This window comes from Leopardus geoffroyi, chromosome E3, assembly GCF_018350155.1.
Source record: "Leopardus geoffroyi isolate Oge1 chromosome E3, O.geoffroyi_Oge1_pat1.0, whole genome shotgun sequence".
Classification (NCBI taxonomy): domain Eukaryota; kingdom Metazoa; phylum Chordata; class Mammalia; order Carnivora; family Felidae; genus Leopardus; species Leopardus geoffroyi.
In genome coordinates this window covers 37924013-37950772 of record NC_059340.1, presented here as the reverse complement: position 1 = coordinate 37950772, position 26760 = coordinate 37924013, and the positions used below count along the sequence as shown (strand labels likewise).

General features: G+C 51.0%; 1 protein-coding gene and 1 long non-coding RNA gene across 7 annotated transcripts; one reads left to right on the top strand and one right to left on the bottom strand.

The window, feature by feature from the left end:
• Positions 1-1417: 1417 nt before the first annotated feature.
• On the bottom strand, positions 1418-13044 carry ZNF500 (zinc finger protein 500). 6 transcript variants are annotated; one of them, XM_045461063.1, is made up of 6 exons: positions 12411-13044; positions 8269-8767; positions 6443-6626; positions 6162-6226; positions 5041-5152; positions 1418-3367 (listed from the first exon to the last, which is right to left on the bottom strand). In XM_045461063.1, exons 2-6 carry the CDS (start codon positions 8668-8670, stop codon positions 2682-2684), a joined length of 1449 nt encoding a protein of 482 aa, XP_045317019.1. In that variant the 5' UTR covers positions 8671-8767; positions 12411-13044; the 3' UTR covers positions 1418-2681. The 6 variants fall into 6 exon arrangements, with proteins under 6 accessions (XP_045317019.1, XP_045317022.1, XP_045317016.1 ...); XM_045461066.1 differs by lacking the exon at positions 12411-13044 and adding an exon at positions 9426-9581 and having other exon boundaries at positions 5041-5149; positions 6443-6583; positions 8331-8767; XM_045461060.1 differs by lacking the exon at positions 12411-13044 and adding an exon at positions 9426-9566.
• On the top strand, positions 9591-12801 carry LOC123589247. Its single transcript, XR_006708231.1, has 3 exons — positions 9591-10019; positions 10281-10372; positions 12358-12801. It is a non-coding gene; the product is annotated as an uncharacterized LOC123589247 (long non-coding RNA).
• Positions 13045-26760: the final 13716 nt, after the last annotated feature.

Sequence of the window (26760 nt, the reverse complement as noted above, 5' to 3'; positions counted from 1 at the left end):
GGTTGAAAGGGTCTTTGAAGAGAATTTAGCCTGATCTTGAGTCCCTGGATGCTTGCTATTTTATGTGCTTGCATTAACATACCACCCCCCCCCCCCCCCCGCCACACACACACCAAATGGACTTTTTGATAAAGGGGTGAAGACTGGACTGTTTTTTTCTTTAACCAAGATACAAAGGCACACATCTGTTCTAGGGTCCTTCCTGACTTCGGGTGGGGCTGACCTTTATGTGGAGATAGAGTACTGAGTGTCCTAACACCCAAACTGTCCCCATGGAACAGAGCGGGGCCCCACCTCGTGGGCGACGTCCTTCCCTGTTACTTTGCGAACATTATCCTCCACTGTCCTCCATATTCAGTCATTTCTTCCGGTTCTCAGCCCTGCAGCCCCCAATAGGCTGCAGCCCTGATCTCTGGCACCTCTCTTCTCTCACCAACTTGTTTCCAGGATTCTGTCTCTGCCCCTGCTCCCTGGTAAGAGCAGTCACCTCGAGTCTCTCCACATCACAGGCTCAGCAGCTTGGCAGGGTCCTTAGCATTTAAGAATGTATTCCAGCATTCAGCTGGGGTCATCACTTGCTGCAGGTGTTGAGGCTGGCCAAGGGTCTCTTGTCATCAAGCCCTGCCCTAGGCAAGGCAGGCTCTGCCTGGCCTCAGCCACAGATAGCCAAGATCGGGGCCACAGACCCCACTTGACGTGGCCCAATGACAAGGGGCCAGGTGCAAGACAGGTTCCACCAAGGCCACAGGAGGCCCCGGGTGGGCCTACCTGCAGGGAAGGTGGCCAGGCTGCATCACCTGCGCTCCTGGCTCTTCGCACATCCACGGAGACCCCTCACCCTCTGCTCCAGGACACATGCAGTGTGGTCGGGGCTCCGCCACAGAAGCCCAAATGTGACACACCTCCACCCATGCGCCTGTCAAGTGCAATGGCCAGCTTTCCCCCCCGTCTCTATCCCTTTCAAATGCCAGAAATTTGGGATGCTTCACAGTGACGGAAAATAACTTCTTTGTTCCAAGTTCAACTCAGTGAACCACCAGTAAGGCAAGTCAAGAAGATGACGTGGTAGACCCGAGCTCAAAACCAGTTCTGCCACCTGAACAAGGTGCTAAAAGCATTCAGGACCTCAGTTTCCCATCTGTAAAAGGAGAGGCACAAAAGCCGTATGTCTCAGGGTTGCTTGAGAGAATGTTCTGGAAGAGGCACCAACAGGCCCAGGTCCCAGGCGAGGAAGCAGGCGGCCACCTCTGGCACCAGCCTGGACACGACAGTAGTGAGCCTGCAGACTCGCAGCTACTTAGGGAAGCTGGGTTACCGGCAGTGCTGGAGCTCTGGAAGCTGGCCTAGAAGGTAAACACCATGCTTAAGCTGAGTGGCCCCCTTCTCTAAAGAACACATAGGGCAGAGCACACGAGGCCAGAAGGACCCGCTTTGTTTATTAGGGAAACAGAGAGTAGGTCATGCACCCTGGAACCTGGGTTATGCTGGAAGGTGAAAATATATACAGTGATTGGGTGACAAATAGAAAGGAGCACAGCCTGAGGTCCAAGGCCACCCAGCCATGGGAAACTGCCATACTCCCTGCGTGGAATGTTCCGGAACCCAGTGGTTTCAGCAGCTGCCCCCAAGACTTCAGTCATGACTAAATGGAACAAGTACTCTAAACTGTTCTCCTCAGCCACCCAGGAGATAGTGGATGTGCACAGATCAGAAGCATGTCCACCGCAGAGGGACAAAGTGGGGCAACCAACGCTGCCTCTGTCTGGGCCACTGGGGGATGGAGCAAAGGCGGCCCTGGCTCCTGCTGTGGGGACAGATGTCAGTCATCTCCACAGGCTTCCTCACACGCCTGCGGAGGTCGGAAGATGGGCTATCAGGGAAGCGTACTCACATGAGTCATCTGTCCTTTAGAACAGCTGTGGCTCTAGGCAGGTGACCCCCAACTCATCCCACTGCCCGCTGACACCACTGGGATACGGAACAAGTCCCCACAGGCTATGTTTTGAAAATGTGACAAGGCTGGAGGGGAAAGGGGGGAGACCAGGGAAGGCTGGGGTATGTTAATGCAGTAAGGAATGGGAGCCACTGAGGTTTCCCTGAAGTGGACTGATGAGTGTCCCCCAACTTCATGTCCATCCAGAACCTCAGAATGTGCCCTGATTTGGAAACAGGGTCTTTGCAGATGTAATCAGTTAAGATGTTGTCATTCAGGATTAGGGGCCCTAAATGGAATGACTGTGCCCTTACAAGAGGACACCAGAGACACGGGAGAGGCAGAGATGGGAGTGTTTTGGCCACAAACCAAGGACACCAGGAACACCGGCAACAGCAGAAGCCAGGAGAGAGGCCTGGGATGGTCTCTCCGTCCGGGCCTCCAGGAGGAGGCAGCCTTGCCCACATCTTGGTTTTGGACTTCTGGCCTCCTGAACTGTGACAGTCCGTCCCTGTGGTGCTGAGCCACCCGGGTCGTGGCCATTTGTACAGCAGCCCCAGGACCCACGTACACCCGGCTTGGTGTCTAGCCGCCACTGCCAAACTCCGTGTCCAGATTCCTCCCTGGGCCTGAGCACCTGCAATGTCCCACTGCCACAAGCTGGGCCCACACCAGGGGCAAATGGGATCAGTGTGAAATGCCTTAAGGTTAGGATTTTGGTTCCAAAACAGAAACAGCTCCAGCAGCTTCATGAACTGTGACCTCGAAATTCTGAAATGGATCCCGGAAATGGACAGTTCAATGAGTGGCGGCTAGACTTTGGCCCAGCGGCCTCCCGGAGCCGTGCTGTGGGGCTCCGCTGGCCTGGGGGGCGCTGCTCTCTGCTGTGGGTCCGCTGGTGTTTGTGGAGGTCGGTGCCCCGGCGGAAGCCCCTGCCACAGGCCGGGCACACGAAGGGCTTCTCAGCCGCGTGCGTTCTCCGGTGTGCACTGAAGTGGGAGCTGTTGCTGAAGCGCTTCCCACACTCGGCACAGGCGTAGGGCCGCTCGCCAGTGTGTGTCCTGCGGTGGATGACCAGGCTGGAGCTCTGGCTGAAGCACTTCCCGCACTCCGCGCACGCATAGGGCTTCTCGCCCGTGTGCACCCGCTGGTGCGTGCTGAAGTTGGAGCGGTCACTGAAGCCCTTCCCGCACACCTGACACTTGTAGGGCCGCTCCCCGGTGTGTGTGCGCTGGTGCTTGGTCAAGTGGGACGTCTTACTGAAGCCTTTGCCGCACTCAGGGCACGCGTACGGCTTCTCACCCCGCCGGGGTCCTCCTCCATCCAGAGACTGCTCAGGCCTGGTCATGCCCCCAACCAGCTCTCGGTCCTGCTCCCTTCTCGTCGGCACGTCCTGCCTGGTGCCCTCACCAGCCTCAAGTTGCAGCCCAAGCCCTGAGACAGAGAAAGCACAGTCCCTGAGGCCTTCGTGGGGCGAGGGGAGGCTCCTGATAAGAAAGAAAGCAAAGGCTGGGCGGAGCCTCAGAACACTCAGCAGGAAGTGCTTGTCAGACCCTGGATGGAGATAATTAACCATCGGCAGCAGCTCGTGAAACCCTCACCACGCCAAGGAGGTGGGTGCTGTTATGGCCCCATTTAAGATGAGGAAACCGAGGCACGGGAAGGTTAAAGAACTTACCCAGAGTCACTTGGCTAGTAAGTTACAGGGTGGGCTCTGGAGTCTAGGCTCTTAGCCTCTAAGCCAGGGATTCTAACCCCGGGGGCAATGGTGGCCCTGAGAGAGCACTTGGCAACGTCTGGAGACATTTTTGGTTGTCACAGCCAGGCAGTGGAGTGTTGCTAATGGAATCTAGTGAGTGGAGGCCAGGGGGGCTGGCGAACACCCTATGGCACACAGGATGGCATAACAGAATTATCCAGCCCCAATGTCAACAGTGTTTTGGTGTTTAACCGAACAATGGCACCACAGCCAGGCTAAACGACCTCTTGGGTTGGGACACCTGGGTGGCTCAGTCGGTTAGGCATCGGACTCTTGATCTCAGCTCAGGTCACGACCTCATGGTTTGTGAATGCAAGCCCCGCATCAAGGTCTGTGCTGAAGGCGTATAGCCTGCTTGGGATTCTCTCTCTCCTTCTCTCTCTCTCTGCCCTTTCCCGACACTGTCTCCCCACCCTCTCAAAATAAATATACTTAAAAAAAATCCTCTCAGGTTGCTATACTCTCTACTTAACATCTACACTCAGCTGTATGTAAAGCAGATCAGCCTCAGTACTAGTGGATGGGCCTCATCTAATCAGCTGAAGCCCTTAAGAGCAGAACCTGTGGTTTCCCAGAAGAGGAATTCTGCCTGGGTTTCGCGCCAGCTGGCCTGCCCTGCAGACGTCAGACTCAGGATTGCAACATTAATTCTCACTTGAATTTCCAGCCTGCAGGACTGCCCTACAGATTTTAGGCTTGCCAGCCTCCACCATCCTATGAGCCAATTCCTTAAAATAAATGCCTTTACTTACACACCACACACACACACACACACACACACAATTGGTTCTGTTTCTCTGAAGAAATCCAACTGATACCAAACAAGCACCTCAATTCCTTCAAAACCAGACAGTGTTGGGGGATGAGTTGGGGACGGGGCTGGAAAGGAGAGGCTGTGGAGGGCCAAGGCCCTGCCAGGAGCAGCTCTACCCACAGGGGTCACGGGCGGCACAGAGGCTAAGTGAAACTAGATGAGCCGTGTGGACGGAGGAACCCAGGACAGCTCTGGGCACTTGCCTGGGATAAGCTGAGCAGCCATACTCTCCCCACTGCAGCTGGGCCTCTGGCCCAGCAGGGGAGCTGGCTCTCCAGGGAGTGTGCCCGGCCCATGGAACCAACCTGGTGCGGGGTGTGAGTTCCTAGTTTAACATGCTCCCCAGGGATTCCTTGGGCCACTGCAGTCCAACAACTACTGGATTGGCTTCTGTAAGTGGTGGAGAGACAGGAACGGTACTGGGCAGGGAGACGGCCTGGGAGATGCCAAGTGGGCCACAGCCAGCCTAAGGGAAGGAGCCACCCTCCCTGAGACTGGCCCACGTCACAGACATGCCACTGATGAGCACGTTACCCCTGCTGTCGGGCAGCACATCCCAGACGCAGCCCCGCCGAGCCGGGTCCAGGCACTCCCACTCCTCCTGGGACAGGTATGCCGCCACGTCCTCCAAGGTCACCGGCACCTGCTGGAGTGCAACCCACTCAGTCCCCTGCCACGGCTCCTTCATGCGGCCGGCCTAGCGGGCTCACCCACCCCCTCCACCTGTAACACAACGGCAGATCCTGCTTGCCTCCCCCACTGCCTCTCTCCTACACCATCCCTCTCCATATGCGGTCATCCACTCCTGCTCCTCAAGTTCCGCTCACAGAACAGCGGAATCCTGCTAGCTGGGAGGACACCGTCACCACCATGCCGTGTCCCACTGCTGCAGGCCCAGAGACACCATGGACAGAGCCACCGTATGGAGCAGCTGGTCCACTGCGCGCTCAGCCACTGGGGCCCATGCTCCTCAGGGGCACGAGTTAGACATGCCTTGCCTCAGGTCGAACCAGCCCTGGGACCCGAGTCGGGTGTCTTGGGAACTTCAGGATGCCTCCAGGCCAGTAGTTCCCAAATCTAGCACCACAGTGACCTGAGGAGCACATTAAAACCCAAGCAAGCAATGTCTAGAAGAGGCAAATGCACAGAGACAGAAAGAAGACCACCAGCGGCTGGGGAACGGGGGTGGGGAGGGACCACTAACGGGTACCGGGTGTTTTGAAGAGGAGTATGTTTTGAGAACCATCATGATAGTTGCATAACTCTATACGTATACTAAATGTTAAGTACTCTAAATGGCCGAGTTGTGTGGTATATGAATTATATCTCAATAAAGCTGTTATTTAAACAAGCTACGGAGGCTCTGATTCCAGGCCAGGGCTGGGGGATGAATCTATATTTTTACCCAAGGTCCCAAGAATCTAGTGCCCAGCTAGGTTTGAAGCAATTGCCCCAGTCCACAACTAAGCCCTGGAATCCTCTGCGACACACCTAATACCCAGATGGCATCAGAGAGAAGACTTCCAGGAGGTAAAAGTAAGGGTAAAGGGGTCATTCCACGAGGAGCACCTCCGAAAGCTGGACCTGGCCATGGAGAAAGTGTCCCTGTAACAAGGGCGTGGGACACACAGGGATGCAGTGGAACACCCACTCACCTGGGACCAGGATGAAACGAAGGATGTGGCCGGTGCCGTCTCCTGATGCTGGGAGGCCACTGGGCCTGGGGAAAGACACAGAGTGGTCAGAGAAGGCCACACAGCCCAGGTGTGGAAACAGTAGCAAAGGCCCAGACAGGGCCAACTACTCTGCACCTACGCTCAGTCCTGGGCAGGAACCTGTCCTTCCCACATGCAGTGGCCCAGCCTCCTGTGACAACCTCCTCCCTCTGCTTCCTTTCCCTGCAGGGCTTCCTTCATCCAGAGGGATGGCTACTCACCCCTCTTTGGCCAGAGCTGGGGGCTCCTCTTTGGTGTGTGGCTCAGTTGGGTTGGGGGCTGCTGGCTGGAGCATCCAGACCCTTCCTCCAGAGACAGCTCCTCTGGCTCAGCCTCCACTTGGTGTTTCAAGCACTGTTCTCCTGTCCCGTGGGGCAGTACATCATCAGGGAGCACTTCCAGGCCGCCCTGCATGCAGATGGAGATCTGCCCAGCAGTTCCCAGAAGTTTGGGAGAAAACCCACAAGGTCCCCAACCACTTTTGCCTCAGGCACCACTGGCCATGCTCCCTTCCCAGGCTCCCAGGCTCCCCCAGCTGTGCCTCACCACAACCACCCCCGCCGGCTACCTCCCCACGTCTGCCCCCACAGGCCTCCCCATCGCACAGAGTCCTCCCTCCAGACTGTTCTGGGAGAAGGAATGTGAGCTGGGAAGAGGTCAGGCTCCCAACCTGGACAAACGGAGGCTTGCTCTGCCCCTGAGTGAGACTCCAGTCTCCCCATCACAATGCACTCTCTTACCCCTCCTTCCTTGGTGTTCCCCACAGACCCTGGACCAGAAAGGCCCTGAATCAGATCTCATTTCAGAAGTTCACACTATAGCATGTGCTACATTTCCTGAAGTCAGTGACAAGTGCTCTGAGACCATCTATGTCCCAATTCTAGAACAGGTGAACACGATCAACTTGGGTCTCAGCGTTTACTGAGCTCTGCAACAGTACTTGGGATAAGAAAACTTTAAAACCAGTGCAAAGGATCCCTGCATCAAGCTCAACATCCCACACTTCTAAGAAGAGGCAGTCCCCAGAGGTTATGGGGTGCATAGAGACAGAGGAAAGGCATGCCAAAGAACTAATCCAATCTAAGAGCTATGCAGTAGGACTAATCTAATCTGAGCAAGAAGAATTTGTTAAGACTTCCCTATTACTCCAATTTGGTTACAAGAAGTTGGGAGCATGCTCTAGAGTCGTGCTGTCCACAGAACTTTCCATGACAACAAAGTGTCCCATATCTTCGCTGTCCAGTACAGTAGCCACTGGCCACGTGTGACAACTGAGCCCTTGAAATGTGGCCAGTGTGACTCAGGAACTACACCTGACATTTTATTTAGTTTTAATTTAAAAAAATCACATGTGGGAGCGCCTGGGTGGCTCAGTCGGTTAAGCATCCAACTCCCGAGTTTGGTTCCAGTCACGATCTCATAGTTGATGAGATGGAGCCCTGTATCAGGCTGTCAGCTCAGAGAGCCTGGTTGGGATTCTCTCCTCTCCCTCTCTCTCTGCCTCTCCCCTGCTCACACTCTGTCTCTGTCTCTCTCTCAAAAATAAACGTTAAAAAAAAAAATCACGTTACTGGTAGCCACTGCACTGGCCAGCGCAGCTCTGGAGAGGTTGGGGGTGGGGGGGAGCTCTAACTGGGACACCCACCAGCCCCTGCTCTTTCTTCCCAATGCTCCTCTCCTTCTGGAATCTCTTCAACCCCCAGGGCCCTGCCTTGGAAGATCTCCAGCCTCTTTCCCATCAAAACCTGCGTAGGACCTATGCTGGGGTGACGTGAATGAACCAACCCACACAGTTCAAAGAGAGCTAGTGGGGCTACATGTGTTTAATCGACAGGTTTACACCCATCGGCCAAGGCTGAGAAACACTTTGCAGGTGCCTTCTTTGTTTCACAGGTACAGGCAGGTCCTCCCAATGGCCTCCCAATGGCCAAGGCAGGCCGCGGGCTCCACAGCCCAAGCAATCTCCAAATGCAGATCTTAGGAGCAGAGCCCTGAGGTCTTGGGGCCCCATCTCCTCACCTTAGGGCCAAATCGCCCCCCACCTCACCCGCTGCCTCTGCTTCCTGGGCTCCCGCTGCAGCCCTTCCACGAGGACCACGGCCTCCTCACCACTCTCCGGCTGCTGCTCCCGCACCCGGGCCTGGATCTCCCCAGGCAGCACCATCAGGAACTGCTCCAGCACCAGCAGCTCCAGGATCTGCTCTTTGGTGCGCACTTCAGGCCGCAGCCAGCGGCAGCAGAGCTCCCAAAGGCGGCTCAGGGCCTCCCGTGGTCCGGCCACCTCCTGGTAACAAAAGAGCCTGAAGAGCTGGCGGAAGGTCTCAGGGCTGGGGTCTTCTGTCTCCAGGGAAGGCTCCTCTTCCCAGCAGAAATCCTCCTCCACCTTCACGATCAGGATCTCGTCTTGCTCCAGGGGTGGTGGAGGCTGGAGACCAGGTGTGGTCGCCATTGTCTGGGGCAAGTCCTGCTCTTTCTTGTGCCTGAAAGGTCAAATCTGTCTCTCCCTGTACCTCTGGCCAGACACTGGAAGTGATGTTTTCAGGGCTCTGTGGAGAAATAACATAATCATTTGGGGTGCAGCACTGGGGCTAGTTAAGTGTCCACACCCAGAAGGCCCTGCCCTAGCCCCAGAGCCAACTCACCCTCATTGGCAAAAGACCTGAAGTAAATCAAACCGTCCTTGCTTCTAAGCCCCCTGGTAATTCCTAAGCAAGTTACTTAAACTCTCAGGGTATCGATTCCTCGTTCAAAAAGTAGAGCTGATGATATTCCTACACACAGGCTTTTGAGAGGACTAACCGGGATATTTGCAAAGGGTTTTGAGCACTGACTGGAACGGGGCCAGAGCTTGGGAAGTGCAGTTTTCACTACTACGGTTGGCCCTTTTAGGATGGGGTCCCCTTGGAAATAGAACCAGGGCCCTCTGTGTCCAAGGGGCCGCGGGTTCTGTCACGACTTGACCCTCCAATTCGGGCTCTGCAAGCCCTGAAAGCCCGCCGGGTACCCTCGGTGGATGGGTCACCACGGCCCCTCCAACTCCAGGGTCCTGAGAGAGTAGGGACTCCCCGGCCGGGCATGCTTTCCCCGGTTTCGTCCTCGGGTGCAGGGTGAGCGGTGGCCCAGGCCGAGCACAACCCCGGGTTCTGGTGAAGAAGGGCTGCGGGACGGAAGCGGCGTGGGCCGGGACTCCGCGCCCACACTCACCGGCAGCGCGGCGGGCCGGGCCGGGGGCAGGACCGTGGGCGCGGGGGTGCAGCAGGCGGGCCGGCTAGACCCTAGACCAACAACCTGCACAAAGCAGAACCCGAGCTACGTCCTCTTCCAGCCATGGGCTGAGCCCGCTGTGGTACTAAGAACGAGGCCGTATGGGCGGGCCCACCGCAGCACTGTGGGTAATGTAGTCCTGGCGCCATTAGCTGAGCGGGCTGTCGAGGGTGGGAATAAACCTGGAAGGGCAGGCCCGCGAGATGCATTGTGGGCAACGTAGTCCTCGAACCCCTGGCCGACTACCTGTAAGCGCGTGGGAAAGAGACCGCGTGGGCGGGACCACAGGAAGCATTATGGGTATCGTAGTCCTTACACCTTCAGTGAGTAGGCGAGCGTTTCGAGGTCCCGTAGCTTCTGGGCCATGCTACCCGTGTCGCCTCCATACGCCCTTCCCTAGCCTGAGGAAGGTCCACGGTGGGAGGGGATTTTGTAAATTTACGTTTCTACTTACATAGTACTTTGTATGTACCAGGCTCTGTTTTAAATACTTTGCAATTTATTAACAGTTCATCTTTGAAACAAAGACGGGAGGTAGGTACTATTAGCAATATTTTATAGATGAGGAAAGGAGGCAGAGAGGTTCAGTGACCAGACCAAGGTCACACACACTCAGTAAGTGGAGAGCTGGGGTGAGGTTGGAATCCAGGCATCTGTCCTAGTCCAACTCCTTAATTTTAGAGACTAAGAAGTGAAGACCCAGAAGTTACTTATTTGGGGCATCTTGGATACCAATGGCTGATTTCTTTTATTTGTTAATTAAATCAACAAATACTGGGCTCTGCTTTGTAACAGGCAGGCACCATGAACAGGAAGTGAACTAGACAAATGGTCCCTGGTGTTGCTGTCCAGACTGGAGAAGACTAAGCCCCTGGCCCTTTAAGCAGGTAAAGGGTCTTGGTGAGGGTAACCTGCCTACCACATATTAAGTGCTCCATCAGCATTATCGCTGACATAAGGACCAGGCCATTCCTGAGTCCTTTAGTTCTGGCATCCCCAGACCTAGCACCTAACCCCATCTTCCCACTAGCTTTTCTCCCCCTCCTACTCTGCATCCTGTCTCATGTTTCATTTCCCCCGCTACATCCAGCATCCAGTTTTTATTGTGAGCACACCAAGCGGAACAAGGCACTGGGATGCCTATGACTTATTTCTGGAGACAGCCTCTCCCCGAGTGGGAGGCATCTTTAAAATAATTTTTTTTTTTTTTAACATTTATTCATTCTTGAGAGACGGAACAGAGCATGAGCTGGGGAGGGGCAGAGAGAAAGGGAGCCAAAATCCAAAGCAGGCTCCAGGCTCTGAGCCATCAGCACAGAGCTCAAACACAGGGCTTGAGCTCACTGACTGCGAGATCATGACCTGAGCCGAAGTCGGATGCCCAACCAACTGAGCCACTCGGGCGCCCCCCGAGTGGGAGGCATCTTTAAGAGCAGATTACAGGACTGCCTTCAAGACCACCACAGCCTTGTGGTGGGGTCTGAAGAAAGGCAGGATGATATACGCCTCAGTTTCTTCTTCAACATGAGGGTGCTGGTCAGGACAGGTGGGGATGTTAAGAATAAACTAACACCAGGGGCGCCTGGGTGGCGCAGTCGGTTAAGCGGCCGACTTCGGCTCAGGTCATGATCTCTTGGTCCGTGAGTTCGAGCCCCGCGTCGGGCTCTGGGCTGATGGCTCGGAGCCTGGAGCCTGTTTCCGATTCTGTGTCTCCCTCTCTCTCTGCCCCTCCCCCGTTCATGCTCTGTCTCTCTCTGTTCCAAAAATAAATAAACGTTGAAAAAAAAAATTAAAAAAAAAAAAGAATAAACTAGCACCAACATGTGGAGCTATTCAGAGAACTGGTACTTAAGTCCAACACAAGAGGCCTGCCAACTGATTTGCTTTGGGAACAGAATGTGCAAAGGGGAACTTTGAACAAGTCACAGGGAGCATATAGCAGGAGAGGAAGAAGACAGAACAAATAAAATGGGAGAGGGAAAAGGAGGAAAACAGAAGAGTCTGGTGGAGAATCTGAGGGACAGTCAGCAAGTTCTGTAGGGCTGACAACCATCATCTAGTTGCAGAACGTGCTGGGTTGCATCTAGGGAAGGGGACAGGTGTGGGGACGCCAGCATTTTCAAAGCTGTCCCATGCCTTCCCCTTTCTGACTGCCTCCTGGTTAGCTGTGGGAACCAGGCATCTCCTTCTCAGAGCCGTATGCACAGAAGTTACCAAGTCTATGTAGTGACCCAGGCTCTGGCCTTCTCCTGTCTGGGCAATTTTCAGTGACTACAACCGACAGAGATTAAAAGGACAAATTTCTGCTTTGCTCAGGATTTCACGTTTGCTTGTCTGTTTAGTATTTCGGTCTTAATTCTATTATGGGGGGAGACACAAACAGGCGGCCCCTAACAAATGTGAATCGGGGTGAACTGGGGCCTCCAAAGACGTACACCAAGCCAGTGCTTCGAATCCTGGCTCCACCACTTATCAACAAGGTGTGCCTTGCCTTCCGCACCCGTAAAATGAAGATTGCCACAGCTTCAGCCTCAGGGAGCTGAGAGATGGGATTAGATGAGATTACGTTTGTAAAACACCCGTGACAATATCCAGCACGTGACAAATGCTCCTTAGGCATCAGCTCTAGTTTCATGACTTGTAGCTACTCTGAGATGGAGGACGTGGTCTCAGTGCGTGGGTCTCAGATGCCTGGTGCCGTGGAGCTCCTGTAAGAGGCCCACGGGGCTACTAAGGTCCCAAGCATTGTTCGTGGTCTGAATGAGAAGTATTTATCGTTATACACACATATCACTATATTTATACTTATAACTGTATAAATGTATAAACTGTATAAACTGTATAACTGTATAACTGTAGCTTGTTTTCGTAGTGTTTATGGAGTCTACAAGACCGTTTGAGTTAAAATGGCAGCCTCCTACTCACAGAAGTTTGCAAGCAACTGAGCGACCCACACATATGCTTCTCGGAAGACAGAGGGGAAGTTCCCTTCAGACTGATGCCATGGTTCCATCGTCACAGACAAGGCATCGATTCAGCTCACATTTGCTCTTGGTGTTTAACTGTGGCAGGGAAAAGAGGGTTTACAATCAAGCTCTCCAAAAGTTGTCATCTTTGGTAGCAATTTCTCAGTATCCAAATGAGTAAGAAACAAAAATTCAATATACAAGTCAAATAGTTTAGCTAATTTGACTAAATTATCTAAGAGAGTCGTCATGGAGCTACCATGCCCCAAAACTGATATATAATGGGTGTTTTGTTACACTTTTTATAAGGCCTCTATGAGCTAATAATAAAACCTAATGTTTTTAAAGCACTTCCTAAGTCCATGGGATTTTCTTACTGTGCTACTGAAATCCTCACAATGACTCTTTTATAGATATCATTATGACCCATGTTTTAGATGAGTAAACTGAGGCTCCGAGAGGTGCAGAACTCTGCCAAGGCCACACACAGCTAGGAAAGTGGCAAAGCCAAATCAAACTCCGGCAAGTCCACTCCAGAGCCTCTGCCCCAACCACTCACCTAAGGCATTCCTGAACGCCAGCCCGGTAATCAGAGCTCTGCCTTGAAATAAATATCCGAGTGATTTCTTGGAAGATTCTGGTTATCCTTAATTTTTTTTTTTAATTTTTTTAACATCGATTTATTATTGAGAGATAGAGACAGAGCATGAGCATGGGAGGGGCAGAGAGAGGGGGAGACATAGAATCTGAAGCAGGCTCCAGGCTCTGAGCTGTCAGCACAGAGCCCGACACAGGGCTCGAACCCACAGACCATGAGATCATGACCTGAGCCGAAGTCAGACGCTTAACGGACTCAGCCCCCTAGGCGCCCCTGGTTATCCTTTAAAGGATAAGGTTAGAGGTTATCCTTTAACGTGGCTACTTTGGGCCAGAATACCCCCTCTGTTTTTCTAAACATAGTGGGAAAATCTGCTTGGTTCATAGTAGGTGCTCAGTAAATATTTGCTGAATGACTGAATAAATTAATTAATAGGAAGCATTTGTTCTTCAGACACTGACCTGTGCTTCCCAACCTTATACAAGTTTGATTCAAAAACCTGATGATGGTGACGTAAAGGGGGGTAAACATGACCTATGCCCCAGAGGAAACTTGCTAGGATTAAATGAGCTAGTACATTAAAATACTTCACACTAGGGTGAAACAAAGAAGCAGTCAGTAAGCATTAGTGTTGTCACTGTTTTCACTAACAGAAAGGATGAGAGACAAGCTGTGAATGCTGGGAACCCTCTCCTTGGAGTCTGGCTGTGTTTTGGTTCCATTATTAAATTTGAGACAGACGAGAAGGACACATCAGCTAACAGGAGGCAGGAGACAGCCATTATTTATACCCTGAATCACCCAGCATTTGAAACTTTATCTTCTTTTTTTTTTGTAATGTTTTATTTATTTTTGAGAGAGAGACAGAGCATGAGCAGGGGAGGGGCAGAGAGAGGGGGAGACACAGAATCTGAAGCAGGCTCCAGGCTCTGAGCTGTCAGCACAGAGCCCGACACAGGGCTCGAACCCACAGACCATGAGATCATGACCTGAGCCGAAGTCAGACGCTCAACCAACTGAGCCACCCAGGCACCCCTGAAACTTTATCTTCTTGTCCCTACAGCCAGCAAGCCAAATAAGAACCAGACAAGTAAGAACAGCCTTGCAAAGCATGACTATTCCTCCGAGAGAGCTGCTCCAGGATAAAGGAGAAAGGCTGGAGTGTGGAGGAAGGGGGAGTCAAGGCATACTTGGAAATCCTTACTCCCAGGGATGACATCTGCTAGGCTCTCCTGTGTGTGGTCAGCTCACGCATCACTCAGAATGGGGTGAAGATTCCACACACTCCTTTTGGGAAACACAGTGTCTTCGTCTGCTCAGGCTGCCATAACAACATACCACAGACTTTTATGTCTTACAGTTCTGAAGGCTGGAAGTCCAAGATTAAGGTGTCAGTGGATTTAGTTCCTGAAGGGAGCTCTCTTCTGGCTTGCAGACTGCTACCTTCTCATTGTGCCCTCACACGGTAGAGACAATGATCTCCCTCTCTCTCTCTTTTAATGTTTATTTATTTTGAGAGCAAGAGAGAGGGATGGGGAGGGGCAGAGAGAGGGAGAGAGAATCCCAAGCAGGTTCTGTGCTGTAAGTGCAGAGCCCGATGTGGGGCTCGAACCTACAAACTGAGATCGTGACTGGAGCCGAAATTAAGAGTCGGATGCTTAACTAAGCCACTCAAGCGCTTTTCTCCCATTTTTCTTAAAACACGTGTCCACCTTGGTCTTCTGTATACCATGTGGGACAATGACATGGGCATGGAGAACTTCTCCCACCACAAGAAACAGAGCAGCTCTGGCACAGACAGCTGCTGATGCAAGGCAATGTCAGGGACATGGGAAGTAGTGGGGGGTGCAGGCCCCATGCTGCCAGCCAGTCTGACTGTTCCTCAGAAGTCTGACATATGGACGTTTAGGGAGAAACTCCTAATTTTGAATGTAGCCTCAAAACCGTCTTTAAGTCCTGTGTGGGGGTCCCCTGGGTGGCTCAGCTGGTTAAACGTCCGATTCTTGACATTGACTGAGGTCATGATCTCACAGTTCATGGATTCAAGCCCTATGATGGGCTTTGCGCTGACAGTGTGGATCCTGCTTGGTTTTCTCTCCCTCTCTGCCTCTCCCCTGCTTACCCTCTCTCTCTCTCAAAATAAGTGAACGTTGAAAGAATAAATCCTGTGTGAGATAAATAAAACCCACCAACATGCTTCCAGGTCGAGTCTGGCGCACACACAGACGTACATACATAGTCGTAGAAAATGACGCAGTTGCTGATGGTGGAGGGGAGAGAGTGATGCAGTTGTTCCTTTAGGTGGAGAATATTTACACAAAAAGACCCTCCGTTCACCTGGGCTCCACCAGCATCTCCTTAGCTTCAATATTTTCTTCAACAGCTTTCTCCAAAAGGGCATGAGGCCAAAGCTAAAGGTAGAGAGGCCAAAGCTAAAGGCTTCAGCTACTGAGGGCTGAAGCCAGCCATGCAGAGGAGAGCCAGCCTGTGCGAGAGAGACAGAGACAGACACAAACAGGGAGAAAGGCACAGATGAGGAGTGCACTTTCTCAATCACCGTTTAGGAAAAAGTGACTCATGTGTTACACAATGGTATGTAAAGCTTTATCCAGACCAGAGGTGGGTGCACGGACCCCTGCAAGGGGGTGTGCAGTAAGGAAGAGATACTGAGTTCAACTCCAAGTACAACAAGGAAAAGTGGGGCTTTATAGCCAAGGTGGAGGAGGATGGAAAATTAGTAAGAGGAAACATCGAGGGATTCTGACAAAATCAACCTAGTAGGATTCTTCCTGAAGGCAAGCCGGGGTGATCAGACATCACCTGAGGGACGCTGGGGCGTGAAGAACCCAATCAGGTATCAAGGGTTGGGGTATTGGCTAAAGTGACCCTGCTGGATTCTTGCTAAAATTGGGCGATGCATAAATGAATACAGAAGTCCAAAAGCCAAGGCCTTGTTGAGAGTTCAGAGTAACCTAAGTAGAGTTTGGTCGAGGAACCTTTGCCACCACTGCCAGAGTAAATGGATTCTCTCTCTCTCTCTCTCTGACAGACAGGAAGACTGATCTCCAGAAATAGGAAGTGCCCTTTAGGTTTCTAAAGGCACAAGTTGTTCAAGAAAAGACTGCAAAAGATGCCAAGGGCCCCCGCCCACCGTCTACCTAAGAGGTAGAGACCTTCCAGGTCAATGCACAGCCCCAACCCAACTTCCAACCTCAAATATTCCTTGTCCTGTCTGCTTGTTTCTGAAATAATATCAGCCACCAATCTCTGAGCACTTGGCAATACACATTTCTCCGTCTATTCTTAATCTAGTAATAATAGCGGTAGTGTGATCTCTACAGGTAAAACCCCCTGAAGCTCCGAGTTTTAAGTACTGAAACCAAGGAGGGTCACACAGTCAGGAAGTGACAGAAATGAGCCTGAAACCCACGTCTTTGATTCCAGAACCCCAGCTCCGAAGCACCAGGTTAGAGCACTCAACCCAGGCTTCCTAAGGTCTGACTCGGGTGCTACGCTGGACTCTCTCTCCCCGTCCTCTTCGGCTGAACACACTCTGCCGCGTCTAACTGTCTGGGGTGCGCCCAGACCCCTCCGCCCAGAGAGACCAGGAAACGCCGTCCGCTCAGGTTCGAATCCCGCCTTTGCACTAGCGGCTGCAAAGGCGCCGAGCGCACCGCCCGCGCGCAAATAAACGTTGGGGCCGCGGCCAACCGGATTCGCCGTCTCGCGAGTCTTTCGCCAGGGATCGCGCGAGGTCTGTGATTGCCGGAGGCGGAAGTCGCTGACGCCGGAGCCGAAGGGAGCACGAGACTACACGTCCCAGAGTGCCCAGCGCCGCGCAGGAAAGGCAGACGCCTGGTCCCACCCGGCTTACAGTGGGGTGCGGCGCGTCTTTGGGGGTCTCCACAGGAGGCAGCTCGGCCAGGGCCTCAGAGGGTGGGGCTTCGTCTTCAGGGCGGCGGCGTCTTGGTTGCTGAGGCCGTGCCAGGTCTTGGGGGCTTCTGAGCCTCAGTTAACACATCTGTGAATGGGGACGTTAGCCGTTCAAGGTTGTAACAAGTTCAAAACCATTCAACACGTTTTTCAGAGCATGCTGAGTCCTCCCCTGTGCTAGGCGCAGGGGTTACCAGAGTGGTTAGCAGGCGCTTATTTTCTTGAAATTCAAATTCTACCAAGAGAAGCCGCTTTGATCTTCATTAGCATGGTGCTCTTTAAGAGTTTTTTTTTGTTTTTGTTTGTTTTTTTTTTTAATGTTTATTCATTTTTGAGAGAGAGAGAGTGCGAGCGCGAACGGGGGAGGGGCAGAGAGAGAAGGAGACACAGAATCCCCAACAGGCTCCAGGCTCTGAGCTGTCAGCTCAAACCCACCCACTGTGAGATCATGACCTGAGCCGAAGTCAGATGCTCAACCGACAGAGCTACCAAGGCACCCCTAAGAGGTGTTCTTAAATTCATATGATTGACTTACTAATCCTCCTCGGGTATCTAGAAATCTTACATTCCTTTCTAGAAGGAGAAAAGAAACGCCCTCGCAGGTCACAGAATGGGAGTTAGACCTCTTGCCCAACTCTCAAGCACTGAAGGTTGTAAATAGACACCACTAAATCTGCACAGAAGCAGGAAATGTTACAGACCACTGCAGCCCCTCAGTGATGAACAGCCCCCGGTCCCTTTAAAACCCTCTTGGCTAGGCAGAAACCAGGGAACTGGCTTTTGGACAAGAGCTACCTTCTCCCCCAGATGGCTGGCCTCCTGAATAAAGCTCATATTCCTTTCCAGTCAATACTCCTCTCTTGAGTGTTGGCCTTTGGAGGGACGGGCAGCTGAAGTTGGGATCTGGTAACAAGAGGCATACGGTGATGAAATCACTGCACAAATAAGTTAGTTATATCTTTGGTACATCCTGCCATAGGGTATACAAGTGTACAAGCATACAAGGGTATACATCCTGCCTTTGGGCTCAAGTGATAGTTGAGCAGAGGTGTTAAAGCAGGATGGAGTTAACCTAGGGAGTTGGGGGGGAGAGCTCTACACAGAAGGAACCTCAAGTGTGAAGGTGGCTAGGCCTGAGAGATTGGGGTGAATTTAAAGGACAGAAAGGGGGGCGCCTGGGTGGCTCAGTCGGTTAAGCGTCTGACTTCGGCTCAGGTCATGATCTTGCGGATCATGAGTTTGAGCCCCACGTTGGGCTCTGTGCTCACAGCACAGAGCTTGGAACCTGCGTCAGATTCTGTGTCTCCCTCTCTCTCTGCCCCTTGTCTGCTTGTGCTCTCTCTCTCTCTCTGTCTCTCAAAAATAAACAAAAATTAAAAAAAAAAAAATAAAGGACAGAAAGGATGGGGCGCCTGGGTGGCTCAGTTGGTTAAGCGTCCAACTTCATCTCGGGTCACGATCTTGCAGTTCACCAGTTGGAGCCCCACGTTGGGCTCTGTGCTGACAGCTGGGAACCTGGAGCCTGCTTCAGATTCAGAGATTCCCTCTCTCTCTGCCCCTCCCCCATTGTTTCTCTCTCAAAAATAAACACTGGAAAAAAAAAAAAAAAAGGACAGAAAGGAGGGACCCCTGGGTGGCTCAGTCAGTTAAATGACTGACCCTTGATTTCGGCTCAGGTCATGATCTCATGGTTTGTGAGTTTGAGCCCCACTTTGGGCTCTACAGTGACGGCGTGGAGCCTACTTGGGCTTTTCTCTCCCTCTCTCTCTCAAAATAAATAAACTTAAAAAAAAAAAAAAAAAGGATAGAAATGAGACAAGTATGGCCCAGGATCAGGAGATGAAGCTTGGAAGAGAGGCTGGAGAGGTGAGATCATGCAGGAGGGCCTTGGAAATTCTGGTGAGGATTGAGGCTTTTATCCTAAAAGCAATGCGAAATCAGTAGAGTTTGGGGTTTTAAGTAGGATAGTGTTGCAATACGGTAGGAAGCTTTGTGGAGTAGAGATCTCGGAGAGAACAGAAGGAGCAATGAGACCAGCTGGAAGCTCCTGGAATGTTTCAGAGATGAGGTCATACTAGCGAAGGTAGTAGTCACAAGGCGTGGAGCTAACTGAGATTCCTGAAGCAGAAACAGCAGTTAATTGGGCTGGGCTGAAGGAAAGAGAGGGCAAGAAAAACTGATCAGTAAAACAGGGACCATAACATCTACCACTATAGGTACCATTTTGACTAAAAGAGGCAAAACGGGTGCCTGGGTGGCTCAGTCAGTTAAGCATCCAGTTCTTGATTTCAACTCAGATTATGATCTCAGGGTTCATGGGATTGAGTCCTGTGTCAGGTTCCATGCTAATAGCGCGGACCCTGCTTGGGATTCTCTCCTCACTCTCTGCCCCTCCCCCTGCTTGCGTGTTGCATGCTCTCTCTCAAATAAATACATTTTAAAAAGTTCTTAATGTTTATTCATTTATGGAGAGAGAGAGAGAACAGTAATACAACATTTCCATAAATTGTGAAAACATGCAGAACATACTACATGCAACTTAGGGATATATGCCTATGTAGCAAAAGTGTGAAGAAATGCTTGGGAATTGGATAAACACCAAATTCAGCCTGATGATTGCTCATGGCAGTGGGGGCAGGAGTTGGAGAGAGATGTGATGGATAAGGCTTGCAGCAGGCAATAAACTGGAAATTTTAATGTTTTTTTATTTTTTATTAAAAAATTTTTTTTGAGAGAGAGCACACAAACAGGGGAGAGGGGCAGAGACAGAGAGAGAGAGAGAGAGAGAGAGAGAGAGAGAGAGAATCTTAAGCAAGCTCTGCACTGAGTGTGGAGGCTCATTTCCACAATCCTGGGATCACAACCCGAGCTGAAATCAAGAGTTGGATGCTCAACCAACTGAGCCACGCAGGCGCCCCTAATGTTTTTTCCCCCTTAATATGCTTTTTTAAACAGCATCAAAATAGTTATTATTGGGAATTTGCATTCTTGAAATATTGAAACCCAGCAAAAGTTTTCATAAGTAATTTTAAATAAATGCAGGTGCTAACTTTTAAGCAAGCATTATTGGTCGTACGCTGTTTCTATTTTAATTGTTTTACATTTCTTCTTACCTTCTAAGATTTTTACTTGAGGCATAACATATACCAAGTAGGGTGCACAAATATCTCACGGTAGGGGCGCCCGGATGGCGCAGTCAGTTAAGCGTCCGACTTCAGCCAGGTCATGATCTCGCGGTCCGTGAGTTCGAGCCCCGCGTCGGGCTCTGGGCTGATGGCTCAGAGCCTGGAGCCTGTTTCCGATTCTGTGTCTCCCTCTCTCTCTGCCCCTCCCCCGTTCATGCTCTGTCTCTCTCTGTCAAAATAAATAAACGTTGAAAAAAAAAAACTTAAAAAAAACAAATATCTCACGGTAAAGCGCACATATCTTAAGTGCATGACTCAAAGAATTTTACAAATCTATGTATTTGTGTCACTTCCACCCAGATCAAGGTATAGGTCATTTTCAATACCCTAGAAGTTTCCCTCATGCCCCTCCCCAGTCAATACTCCCAACCCCGACCACAAATCTGATTTCTATCACCTTAGGTTGATTTTTTTCCCCTGTTCTTAAACTCCATAAAGGGCATCCACATAGTACATTCTATTTGCTGTCTGGCTTCTTTCACGCATCATTATGTCTGTGAGATTCCTCCACGCTGTTGCATGCACAAGTAATTGTCTCATTTTTATTGCCAAGGAGCATTTCATTGTAAGCCTATCCCATAGTTTATCCACTGTCCTCACTGAACATTTACAGTTTCCAATTTGGGGCTACTGTGAATACATTCTTAAATAAATATGAATAAGTTTCATGTAATCTGGTAGGTGTTTTATTGTACCAGGTACCGTGTCATTGATTTTGTGATTCCCGTTGTAAAAAATGCTCCCTATTGGGCGCCTGGGTGGCTCAGTTGGTTAAGTGGCCAACCTCAGCTCAGGTCATGATCTCACAATTCATGAGTTCGAGCCCCACCCACATCGTGCTCACTGCTCTCAGCGCAGGGCCCACCTCAGATCCTCTGTCCCCTCCTTTCTCTGCCCCTGCCCCACTTGTGCGCTCTGTCTCTCTCTCAAAAGTGAACATTAAAAAAATGCTCACTATTGTTATTTAATATTGTGACTGTATCATTATGACATGAACCTGCTTGGTGTACTGCACAATGCAAACCCCCTCTCCCCACGCCCCCAGACACCTACAAAACAAAACAATTTATCCCCACACAACCCTGAGGTAGGAGGTTGGTGTTGCTATTCCCATTTCGCACAGGAGGAAATTTATTCCTGGATGTCAGGTGACTTGCCCTAGGTCCTGCAGTTGAAAAGAGCCAAAGCTTGGGGCGCCTGGGTGGCTCAGTCAGTTAAGTGGCTGACTTCAGCTCAGGTCATGATCTTGCACTCTGTGAGATCAAGCCCCACGTCAGGCTCTGTGCTGACAGCTTGGAGCCTGGAGCCTCATTCGAATTCTGTGTCTCCCTCTCTCTCTGCCCCTCCCCTGCTTGCTCTCTCTTTCTCTCAAAAATAATAAACATTAAAAAGGTTTAAAAAAATAATTAAAAAAAAAATTAAAGGGCCAGAGCATGGCGAAGTCTTCCACAAGTGGAGATAAAGTCATCCACCGGGAGCAGGAACCAACACTCTGCAAAATATCAACGCTGGAATACCCCTCCCCGGCCAAAGAAGAAGATTGCCCCAGTGAACACGCAAGGACAGGATGCGTGAGAATGCGTGAGAGCAGGTGGTTGGAGCCTGAGGGACCCTGCGGGAGAGCCTCCGGGAAGGGGTCGGTGGAGCCAGGCTAGTAGCCTTCCACCAGCGCCCGCCCACTGGTGACCCTGGTTGCAGTAGATCCTAACTTTCAGGGAAGGGACAAGAGCTAATATTATAAATGTGTTGATGTTTTCCGAGTAGGTGATATACGCCCCTGTTAACAAGCCAGTACAAAAGGAGACAGAGTAAAAATTAAATCTCCTGCCCATTCTTGACCTCTAGGGCAAGTGACCTCCCCAGAAGCGAGCATCTGTTCCGGTCCTCAGTACTTTATGGAGACTCTCATGCCCCATGAGCTGCCTTCCGCTCTACCCTGTGTTGCTCCTTGTTTTCCTCTCATCAACGTCCTTAGGCAATCATTCTGTATCCGTACAGAGTCATGATGGGCAACGCAAATTCGACAGACTGTGGGCCCGCCCTTCGCCACCTCTCTGTCCTCACTTCCCCCCTACTCTCTCCCTGTCTTCTGGTTCGTGCTGCTCCAGCCACAGAGGCCTCTTTGCTCTTCCATGAACACATCTAACATACTCCTGCCCCAGGGCCTTGGCTCTAGCAGTGGCTTCTTTTCCGTCTGTGTGGAATGCTAGGACCCTAGATACCTTCATGGCTTTTTCTTCGCTCTTTCACATCTTTACTCAAACTTCCCTTCCCAGTGAGGCCTCCCTGACCCCTTCCTGCAATTGTAAACCCTAGATGGCCCTATATCCCTTAAATACCATCCTTGGTACCAGGGTACCCATCCAGGGTACCCATCACTATTCAACATGCCCACGTTTTACTTCTTTGTTTTCTTTATTTGCATCTTGACCCACCTAGGTGCAGGCTCCTGAGGGCAGTGAGTTGGTTTCTTCCCTCTTGAACCCTTAGCCTCTATAGCATCATAGAGTGGGCCCTAAAAATCTGTGCAAAGAATGAGCCCTGGGTGATTATAGCACAGCCTCAATTGTTTTTCTTCCAGTTTTATTGAGATATAATTGACTACATTGTGCAAGTTTAAGGCACACGACACAATGATTTGATGCACATATATATTGTAAAATGATCACCACAATAAAGTTAGATAGCACATCTGTCACCTCCCATAGTTATCTTTTTTTGAATGTGGTTAGAACCTTTAAGATCTGTTCTTTTAGGGGCGCCTGGGTGGCTCAGCCGGTTAGGCATCCAACTCTTGATTTCGGCTCAGGCCACGATTCTTGTGATCGAGCCCTGTATCCTGCTCTGCGCTGACAGCGTGGAGTCTGCTTGGGAATCTCTCTTTCCGCCTCTCTCCCACTCTCTCTCTCTCTCTCTCTCAAAATAAATAAACTTAAAAAAAAAATCCGCTGTCTTAGTGACTTTCAAGTATAAGATACAGTGTTGTTAACTATAATCACCATGCTGTGTGTTAGGTCTTCTGGAGCTATTCATCAGATAACTGAAACTTTGTAGCCTTTGACTTGCATCTCATTTCCCCCACACCCCAGCCCTGGGCATCCACCATTCTACCCATTTCTATGAATCCAGCTCTTTTTTAGGTTCCCCATATCATACAGTGTTTGTCTTACTCCATTCTCTTCAAGGACCATATTATATTCTATGCTGTGATGGCTGAAGAATACCCCCCCCCCACGCCCCAAAATATCCAGTCCCTCCTCCAGAACGTATAAATATGTTAAGTATGTTACCTTCTATGACAAAAAGGACTTTGCATATATGATTAAATTAATAATGTTGACCGGTATTCGGCCTGGCCTGGGTGGCTCAGTCAGTTGGGTGCCTGACTCTTGATTTCGGCTTAGGTGTTCAGGTCATAATCTCAGGGTTCATGGGGTTGAGCCCTGTGCTGGGCTCTGAGCTGATGGTGCAGAGCCTGCTTGGGATTCTTCCTCTCTCTGCCTCTCTCTGCCCCTCTCCCACTCACACGCACGCTCTTTCTCAAAATACTTACAAGTTAACAACAACAACAAAAAAGAATGCTGGGACACCTGGCTGGCTCAGTCAGTTGAGCGTCTGACTTCTGCTCAGGTCACGATCTCACTGTTCGTGAGTTCCAGCTCCACGTCAGGCTCTGTGCTGACAGCTCAGAGCCTGAAACCTGGTTCCGATTCTGTGTCTCCCTCTCTCTCTCTGCCGCTCCCATGCTTGCACTGTGTCTCTGTCTCTCAAAAACAAAGCAAAACAAATATTAAAAAAAAAAAAAAAAAAAGAAGAATGTTGAGGAGGGGAGATTATCCCAGATTATCCCAGCAGGCCCAGTGTAGTCCCAGGTGTCCTCACAAGACAGCGGTAGAGGGAAATTTGACTCCAGAAGGCACGTGGCAACTGCATCAAGAAAGGGGAGGGGCCGTAAGCCCAGGAATGCAGTCTCTAGAAGCTGGGGAAAGGCAGGGAAATGGATTTCCCCCCAGCACCACCCTGCTGCCACCTCCGTATTGATTTCAGACTTCTGTCCTCCTGAACCGTGAGAAAGTAAACGTGTGTTGTTTAAGCCTTCCAGGGGCGCCTGAGGGGCTCGGTCGGTTGAGCATCCGACTTCGGCTCACGTCACGATCTCATGGTTCGTGGGTTCGAGCCCCGTGTGCGACTCTGTGCTGACAGCTTGGAGCCTGGAGCCTGCTTCGGATTCTCTGTCTCCTTCTCTCTCTGCCCATCCCCAGTTCATACTCTGTCTCTCTCTCTCTCTCTCTCAAAAATAAACACTGAAAAAAATTAAGCCTTTCCAGTTGGTGGTAATTTGTTACAGCAGCCATAACAAACGAGTGCATGTGGAGTGAATGCCCCATGATTTACTTCCTGGCCCACTCCTGAGAGATGGGTAGGCTGCTTTCTGTCTTTACTATACTGGGTACCAGGAGCCGTGGTTCTCAAAAGGGGAGACTGTCTCTCCAGGGGGTCAGTGAATAATGTTTAGAGACATTATTATTATTATTATTATTATTATTATTATTATTATTATTTAAGAGAGAGAGAGAGAGCAAGCATGAGCAGGGATGAGGGGCAGAGGGAGAGAGAGAATCTTAAGCAGGCTCTACGTTCAGCACAGAGCCTGATGCAGGACTTGATCTCATGACCCTAGGATCATGATCTGAGCCAAAATCAACAGTCAGACACTCCACTCCACTGAATGAGCCACCCAGGTGCCCCAGGAGACATTTTTGATGTCATGGCAGGAGGGACGGTGCTACTGGCATCCAGGGGTGGAGGCCCAGGGCTAAACATCCTATAATGCACGGGACAGCCCCACAACAAAGAATGACCCAGCCTCAAACATCCGCAGTGCTAAGGTTGAGAAACTCTGGTCTATCCCTAAGATCTGTTCCTAGAGATAGAATTTCTGATTACAATGTCTAAATACAACTACTGAGCCAAAGGGTGTGTGCTGTAGACATTGCCCTATTGCCCAGGGCTAATACTAACCCTAGGAATGTGCTCGGCCCCTATGTAGCAGCACACTGCCTCTGAGATGTTGGCGTGCTAGGTGTGGGTCCCCACAGGCCCTGGGAGATCCTCAAGCCTGGTAGGTAGGTTTGTGAATTTGAGGGGTTAATAGCTGAGGCAGGGGCTCCAAGGGTCATTCATTTAACAGCTGGGTCCTGAGCACTTGTCTGATAGATCTCCATCCTCATGGAGGTCCCAGCCCCATAGGGACACTGACCTGAAAAGAAACCATGAGATACATACAGAGTATGTCGGGCAGTGAATACGACAGACTCGGGAAGTCAAGGAGGGCATCATGCAGGAGGCAACTTGTAGCTCATGTGATGGTTGGTTTTAAGTGTCAACTTGACTGAGGGGCGCCTGGGTGGCTCAGTCGGTCAAGCGTCCAGGTTTGGCTCAGGTCATGATCTCACAGTTGGTAAGTTTGAGCCCCACATTGGTCTCTGTGCCGACAGCTCAGACTCTGGGGCCTGCTTCAGATTCTGTGTCTCCCTCTCTCTCTGGCCCTCCCCCGCTCATGTGCTGTCTCTCTCAAAAACGAAAACAAACATTAAAAAAATTTTTTTAAGTGTCGACCTGACTGGGGCGAAGGATGGCCAGATTGCTGAGAAAACATAATTTCTGGGTGCATCTGTGAGAATGTCTCCAGAAGAGATTAGCACTGATTCAGTAGACTGAGTAAAGAGGATCTCACTCCCCAGTACTAGGTGGGCATCACCCCATCTGCTGAGGACTCTAGAAGAGCTAAAGGGCAGAAGAAGAATGGATTTCCTCTCCCTGCGTGAGCTGAGAGGACAATCTTCTCCCCGCCGCTGGTCGGCCAGGGCAGGGCAGAGAGGCAGACAGGAGCGGGGAGCACAGAGCTTGGGGACGAGAGCTGAAGACGGGGAATTGGTAAGTGTTTACGAGACAGGGCCTGACCCCGTGCCAGGAAGGAGGGTCGGCAGTGACAGCAGAGCCTCATTTGGAATGGGGCAGGAGGGGCCGGTTGTCCAAGGCACGAGCTCCCGGGTCCTCAGGATCCCCTAGGGCCTTGGGTCTCACACGGTTATTTTATTTTATTTAAAAAATTTTTTAAACGTTTTATTTATTTTTGAGACAGGGAGGGACAGAGCATGAGCAGATGAGGGGCAGAGAGAGAGGGAGACACAAAATCCGAAACAGGCTCCAGGCTCCGGGCTGTCAGCACAGAGCCCGACGCGGGGCTCGAACTCACGGACCGCGAGATCATGACCCGAGCCCAAGTCGGACGCTTAACCGACTGAGCCGCCCAGGCCCCCCTCACACGGTTATTTTTATTTTTTTTTTATTTTTATTTTTATTTTTTTAATTTTTTTTTCAACGTTTATTTATTTTTGGGACAGAGAGAGACAGAGCATGAACGGGGGAGGGGCAGAGAGAGAGGGAGACACAGAATCGGAAACAGGCTCCAGGCTCTGAGCCGTCAGCCCAGAGCCCGACGCGGGGCTCGAACTCACGGACCGCGAGATCGTGACCTGGCTGAAGTCGGACGCTTAACCGACTGCGCCACCCAGGCGCCCCTCACATGG